This window comes from Galeopterus variegatus, unplaced genomic scaffold (assembly GCF_000696425.1).
Source record: "Galeopterus variegatus unplaced genomic scaffold, G_variegatus-3.0.2 Scaffold2473, whole genome shotgun sequence".
In the NCBI taxonomy this organism is placed as follows: Eukaryota; Metazoa; Chordata; class Mammalia; order Dermoptera; family Cynocephalidae; genus Galeopterus; species Galeopterus variegatus.
This window is the reverse complement of record NW_007728584.1, coordinates 209,827-217,078: the sequence shown is the minus strand read 5'-3', so window position 1 is coordinate 217,078 and position 7,252 is coordinate 209,827. Positions and strand designations below refer to the sequence as shown.

The 7,252-nt window shown below is 42.6% G+C and overlaps 1 protein-coding gene across 4 annotated transcripts in view; it reads left to right on the top strand.

Moving 5' to 3' along the window:
- The first annotated feature begins 881 nt into the window (after window positions 1-881).
- Window positions 882-7,252, top strand: part of DDX27 (DEAD (Asp-Glu-Ala-Asp) box polypeptide 27) — a 25,507-nt gene continuing 19,136 nt past the window's right edge. For 3 of the 4 annotated variants that reach the window (XR_551161.1, XR_551160.1, XM_008581847.1), the window contains exons 1-4: window positions 912-1,033; window positions 3,709-3,888; window positions 5,540-5,599; window positions 5,846-6,011. Coding sequence is in view for 2 of the 4 variants with exons in the window: in XM_008581847.1 (XP_008580069.1) it covers window positions 941-1,033; window positions 3,709-3,888; window positions 5,540-5,599; window positions 5,846-6,011 (499 nt within the window). In the remaining 2 variants the exon portion in view is untranslated. Of the gene's footprint in view, window positions 1,034-3,708; window positions 3,889-5,539; window positions 5,600-5,845; window positions 6,012-7,252 lie in introns of all 4 variants that reach the window. The other variant, XM_008581848.1, reaches the window with a different exon arrangement.

Here is a 7,252-nt window from a genome sequence, read left to right as displayed (position 1 = left end):
ATCCTTGTAGGTCAATGTTCATTGCAGCATTATTCACAATACCCAAAAGGTGGAAACAATCCAAGTGTCCATCGACAGATCAACAGGTGAATGCATAAACAAACTATGGTATGTACATACATTATTCAGCCATAATGAAGTTCTCATATATGCTACAACATGGATGAACCTTGAAAACATTATACTAAGTGAAGTAAGCCAGACACAAAAAGACAAATACTGTATAATTCCACTTATACGAAATATCTAGAATAGGCCAATTCATAGAGACAGAAAGTAGACTAGAGGTTACCAAGGACTGTGGGGAGAGTGGAATGGGGAGTAATTGTTTAACGGTTACAAAGTCTGTGTTTAGGGGGATGAAGCCATTTCGGAAACAGTGGTGATGGTTGAACAACACCGTGAGTGTAATTAATGCCTCTGAATTGTACACTTAAAAATGGAAAAAAATTGCACAAAGAAGAGACAAAAGACAACTGAACCTACTTTTGTAGCACAACCACAACTCTCTTGCAAGTGGGAAGTGTTGATATGGAAAAAGCGAACAGCTATGAAGGAAGACTGATAGTCCAGGGAGACTTCACACAGGAGGTGATGTTTAGGGAATGTTGCCTAGAGGAGGTAATCATGAGCTGAGTTTAAGAGTAAGATTTCCACAAAGACCTGTCACACGCTCCTCAAAGATTCCCATTGCTTCCTGTGAACCTGGACAACGGAACTTGTTTATCTAAAACAAAGCCCCGCCACCTCGATGTCGTCACATAAGCCTCGCCCCAGGTTGCCGCATGCGTACTCGAAGAGTTTTGGAGCGAGAGTGTGGTCGGGAGCCGCAAACGGAAGTGATGCACTGCACATGCGCAGTGGCGACAAGGAGGTTAGAGGAAAAGTCGGGACCTGACTGCGCCCCGCGCTCGCTTCCGGAAGTGTCTACTGCGGCACCATGCTATCCGAGCTGGGTTTAATCGGGACCATAGGCGAAGATGACGAGGTGCCGGTGGAGCCCGAGTCTGACTCCGGAGACGAGGAAGAGGAGGTATGAGTCGGTCGGGGGTGGGGGCACGGCCGCGGGCAGGGGCACGGCTCCGGTCCGTCGGGTTTCCTTGTCTGCTTCCCTTCTCCGCGATTCCTCAGGCCCCTGACCCCGAATCCTCGGCATCCTCCTGCCAGGCTGGGAGGTTTCCCAGGAAGGGTCTCACGGGACCCCAAGATCTTCCTCAGTCTGCTCGCCACTAGCTTTTCCCCACCTTTGTGCCTTGGCCGTGTCATTCTGTGTCACTTTGCTGAACTCATTATCCATTCATTGAACTGATATTTAACCCAGGCCCTGCGTATGAGAGATGCAGAAGCGAAGTTAGTCTTGGTTCCTGCTCAAGGAGCCATGGTTACCCATCCATTGATTTGTTCATCGAGCCAGTATTTATTGAATTCTTAACGTGTGCTAGACCTAGTGTTAAGCGTTGGGACGTAGCAGCGAACAAGATGCGCCCCACTCTCCTGAAGCTTGTGTTGGAGTTGGAGGGTTACAGGTATTAAGCAGTATGGCAATTAAAAAGGGATCGGTGTCATGAAGAAGGTGCCTATCCTTCAAAGATTCAGCCCAGATGTTTCCTCCTCTGCATTCTAATCTGCTTACCAAACACTTCCATTTGGATGTTCCATGGCCTCTACAAATTCACCTCCTCCAAAGCTGAACTCATTGGCTCCCTCGTCCTCTCTTTCTGTTCTTAAGCCAGCAACCTTGGAGTCATTCTTGACAAATTCTAACTCTTCACCCCCTCCAGTGCTCTGCAAGCTAGCTCATGAATCTCTCCTAAGCTTCTCCCTGACTCTCTCCATCCATACTGTTTTCACCCTAGTCTAGGCCACTGCCATCTCACACGTGGACACCTACAGTCCAAACATTAACCTCATCCCCATCTTTTTCTCTTGTCCCCTTCTCGTGTATTCTTCACTTAGCAGTAGAGTGACCTTTTCATAATAAAATCACATTAGAGCTCTCCCTTGCTTAAATTCTCCATCCTGTTTCCATGTGGCTTTCAAGGTCCTGCCCAATCTGGTCCTTTCCATCTTCATGACTTTCATCTCTCACAACTCTCCCCTTCATGACCAACACTCTGATCAGACTCACTTCAATTCTTAGAAACCTGTGTGGTCTTTGTTCTTTCTCTACTCAGAGGCTTTCCTCCTCCTGTTCCTCTGCCTGAAACACTCTTCCCTCTGCTTTGTCCAGAAGCCCCTAGTCATCTATGGCTTACATGTCATACATTCTGGAAGCCTTTCCTGACACCTGCTCCCCACCCCAAACAATTAAATGCCTTCTTGTCTCTCTATGGCACCACTTATATAGTATTGAAGTTTCCTGTTATCTGTCTGCTGAGAGGCCTTTTAGAATAGTGGTTAAGAGTTTGGACCCAGGAACTTAAGTGTCCGGGTTTGAATCTCACTTCTGCCACTTACTGGGTGGTGATTGTGGGAAAGATACTTAACCTGTGTCTCGCATTCGCCTCTGTAAAGTGGAGATAATGGTAGTACCTCATAGGGTTAAATAAGAGACATATATATGTGCATATGTATACACACATATACTTATGTACATATATGATACATAACTAAGAATGGTATACTCAGTAATTGCCCTCAAGTAATGGTGATTATTTATTAGTCATTCCTTTTTCAGCTCATTGACATTGAGAGTAGGGACTGTGTCTTGATTCTTTTTCCCCAGTGCCTAGTGTAGTGCCTTGTGTATATTAGATACTCAATAGCTATGTCTTTCTTTCTTTTTTCCCCCAGCTTTAATGAGGTATGATTGACAAATATAATTTTATAAATTTAAGGTACACAACATGATGATTTGATATATATCTATGTTGTGAAATGATTACTACAATCAAGTTAGTTAACACATCTATCACCTCACCTAGTTACCATTTTGTTTTGTTTTGTGATAAGAACATTTAAGATCTCTCTTTGCAGATTTCAAGTATGCAATACATTGTTATTACTGTAGTCATCATTAGATCCCCAGGATTTATTCTTTTTTTTTTTTTTTTCCAAAATTCTTTTTTTGGGGAGGTGCTGGCCAGTATGGGACCTGAACTCTCTTTGCAGATTTCAAGTATGCAATACATTGTTATTACTGTAGTCATCATTAGATCCCCAGGATTTATTCTTTTTTTTTTTTTTTTTCCAAAATTCTTTTTTTGGGGAGGTGCTGGCCAGTATGGGACCTGAACCCTTGACCTTGATGTTACAAGGCTATGCTCTAACCAGCTGAGCTAACCACCTAGTCCCCTTTTTTTCAAAATTCTTGAACATCTACCCTTGTTCATTTTATAACTGAAAGTTTGTACCCTTTAACCAGCATTTCCCCAATTTTTCCACACCCAGACCCTGGCAATCAGCATTCTACTCTCTGTTTCTACAAGTTCAGCTTTTTTAGATTCCACATGCATTCTCCAATGGTAGGTGTGGTGTTCTCTATATGTTCATTGAAATGAAGCTTGTTAATTGTGTTGTCCAGATTTTCTACAGACTTGCTCATTTTGGTCTGCTTGATCTGTCAGTTACTGAGAGTGGTGTGTTAAAATCTCCCATGACAATTGTCGATTGGTCAGTCTCTTCTTGTAATCTGTCCCTTTTATATTTCTCTTCTCTTACTGGGCACCCTCATTTCCTTTTTCCTTTTCTACTGTTCTTTCATCTCAGCTCCATGGTCACCCTGCCTCTCCGTCTTCCCAGGGGCCCATTGTGCTGGGCAGAAGGCAGAAAGCCTTGCAGAAGAACCGCAGTGCCGATTTCAACCCTGATTTCATTTTCACTGAGAAGGAGGGGATGTATGATGGCAGCTGGGCCCTGGCTGATGTCATGAGCCAGCTCAAGAAGAAGGTGAGACTGACAGGTTGGACCGTGGGCTTCGGGGGTTAACTCTGACCTCTCTGCCTTTTATCATCTGCTTATATCCAGAAGATACTGGAATTCCTTTGAAAATATGGTGGAGTTTTGATGGGGTGGGGTGAGAGGGTCACAGATAACCCACAGTCTTAACACCAAATAAAGTGTAAACTGCTGCAAAATGGATTTATTGCAGACTTTAGTTACAAACACATTCATTGATCTACAGATGTGACATTTAGAAGTATCAGAAATAGCTTTATTTCCTTCATTATTAAAGATCCTAGACAGCTTTTCCTGGAGGAGGGGACGGTGAACTCAGACTAACTTGAGTGCATGTATTAAGAGAGACCTTGATTTATAGACATTAAAAAAGTGAAAGAAAAAAAAGTCTTAAAGGGAATCTGATGATAATGGACTAATGGTTTAGGACACCTAACATTACCTAAATTGCTTGTCTTAAAAAATCTACATAGCATGTTAAAATGGACCCTTTTTAGATATTTACTTTTTGTTCTGAATATTACAAAGAAAACGTTACATCAGTTTGTAACAAAGAACAATCTAGCAGGCAACCTTGGTGTTTTTGATAGCTAGACTCTGCCCCACAGATACTGCTGTTATCTGTCACTCTGCTAGGCGGTCTCACATGGCATAACTGTTCAAGGTCCCTGATTCCCACACAGCACAGCCAAAGTTGCCACAAACATCATTGTTATCTGCTTGTTTGCCAAGACACCATGCATTTCTGTGAAGCTAGTTAACAGGCTAGGAAATGCATCAGAGTTATTTTCCATTTCATGTGCTTCAAAGAGAAATATTGGCTGCTCAGAACAGTTTACTACAGACTCAGTGGTGCTTAGTGATTGAAATAAACCAGCATGGCCTTTTCAAAGTATTCTTGAGAGCATTTTTTATAATGTATGTGTGTGTATTTTTCTTTTTTTTTCAGAGAATCCAAAGAAATTTTCTTTTTCAAATTAATTATGAAGTGTTCTCCTGTTCTGTGCTTTGTTGAAGATTCATTCCAGGATCATTTAACAAATATTATATTTCTTGCTAGGTCCGGGCATATGTACCCCACGTAATTAAGGACTTGGTCTTATGGAGCTTATAGTCCAGCAGAGTAGAAAATAATTAGACAAATAATTACATAGTTAATTGCATTTGTGGTAAGTGCCGTAGCAGTTCAAGGTGCTTTGAGCTTGTATAAAGGTGGTTTGCCATTTGTTTACCCTTTCTGAAGCTTTAGCAGTGTCCAACATTACCTGGATTTGCTCAGATTTCAGCATTTTAATTAATAGGCTAAATTATGTATGATTGGCAAGGGGAAGGGATTTTTTTCCAAATAGCATTTAGATATAGCTCTTGCATCTCTTAGTAATTATATATTATTCTAAATAGTAAGATCTTCTAAAATGTGGATGTTTGTACTGGTTCCTGGTATTTTAAAGTTTTTTCACAAATAGACTATTTATTTAATATGTTTTATTTTTTCTGTGAATCATCTCCAGATTGATTAGTCTGTCCAAGGACAGAGAAGCCTTTTCTATATTAACATTTGAGAGCTGATCTTCAGAGAAACCTTACTTGGTCTCTTTCCTATGTGTGTATTTCTTTTTTATCTTTTTATTTTTATCTGCAGAGGGCTGCCACTACGTTAGATGAGAAGATTGAGAAAGTTCGAAAGAAAAGGAAAACAGAGGTGAGAAAGAGAAGCAGTTCCTTCTCATAGTAGGTACCAAAGCTTTCCCACAGCATGACCCCACAATTTCTCTAAGCCCAAATTGGGGTGTGGCTAGTGCCGGTGCTTACTGTTAATATTCACTAAGAACCCACGCAGTGTTCTGTCCAGGCTGCAACACTTAATATTGCTCTTCTTATGTCCTGAATTTCCTGAAGTTTAAGGTCATCCTTGCTTAATTTTAATTGTGATTGGGTTTTTTTTTAGGGTAAAGAAGCCAAGTCTGGGAACTTGGAGAAGGAGAAAGAAGGAGAGGAAGGCTCTAAACCACAGGAGCAGGAAGACCTTGAAGGGAAAGATAAGGAAGGTTCAGAAGATGAAGAATCGGAGACCGACTACTCATCGGCTGATGAGACCATCCTCACCAAAGCAGGTAAACGTCACAGTGGAGGTGTCAGAAGCATCCACCTTAACTTTGCAGGAATTTCTCCACTCTTCTGCACAGTTAGTATTTGAGATTTCCTCCCTGCTTTGTTGAACTCTTTTTTTTTTTTTCTTGGTGTCTGGCTGTTACAGGGATCGAAACCTGGACCTTGGTGTTATCAGTACCACGCTCTAACTGAACTCCTTTCTTTTCGGTGCTCTTTTCCTTTAGGATTTTGTTCGGGTTTTTGTACTTTGCAGGAAGTTTACTCTTTCCCTATCTCCAGCCCCACACTGCTGCCGGGCACCTCTGACTCAAACTTGTTTGTGATCTTATTTAAATCAGATGTAGTGGGTGCTCAATAACTCTTTCTTGCAGAAATGTGGGCTAAAGCATCATAATATAGAATAGAGAATGAGAGCCTGGTCTCTGGACCAGACTTGCAGGGTTTCTTGCTGTCTGACCTTTGGCAGTTACTTCACCACACTGTCACCTAGTGTTGTCATCTGTGAACTGAGGCTGATGACAGCAGCTTTCTCATAGGTCGATGCGTAGTTTCACATCATGGTTGGTGTGTGATGTTCACAAAAGAGCTTAGGACAGTATCTGGAAGATCACAGGTACCCAGTAAATAGAAGCCACGGTTGATGTCAGAGGAATGGAGGGACCGGACAGTCAGCCTTAACCCACCCAGTCCTCTTACAGGGTTCTTGACTTCACCCACCACAGGAAAGAATTCAAGGGTAGAGTCACAGTAGAAAGTGAGAACAAGTTTAATAAAGTAGATAAGATGGGCCGACTCCGTGGCGCACTCGGGAGAGTGCGGCACTGGGAGCGCAGCGGTGCTCCCGCCATGGGTTCAGATCCTATATAGGGATGGCTGGTGTGCTCACTGGCTGAGCACGGTGCGGGCGACACCAAGCCAAGGGTTGCAATCCCCTTACTGGTCACAAAAAAAAAAAAAAGAAAAAAAAAAGAAATAAAGTAGATAAGAAATACAGGTTCCATGGAGAGAGTGTGGCATGCTCCAGAGACTGAGCAGAGCCCACACCAAGTTTAACACAAAAGTAAGTTCAGTACAGGCATCAAGTCTACCACAAAAGCAAGAAAAACATACTTAAAGTTCAGTACAAAGTGCAGGCTGGCTCAAGAGAGTGAGCAGCTGCTTCTTGAAAGTAAGTTAGGGCCGGCCCGGTGGCGCACTGCTACAGTGCGCCGCTTGGGAAGTGCGGCGGCGCTCCCGCCGAGGG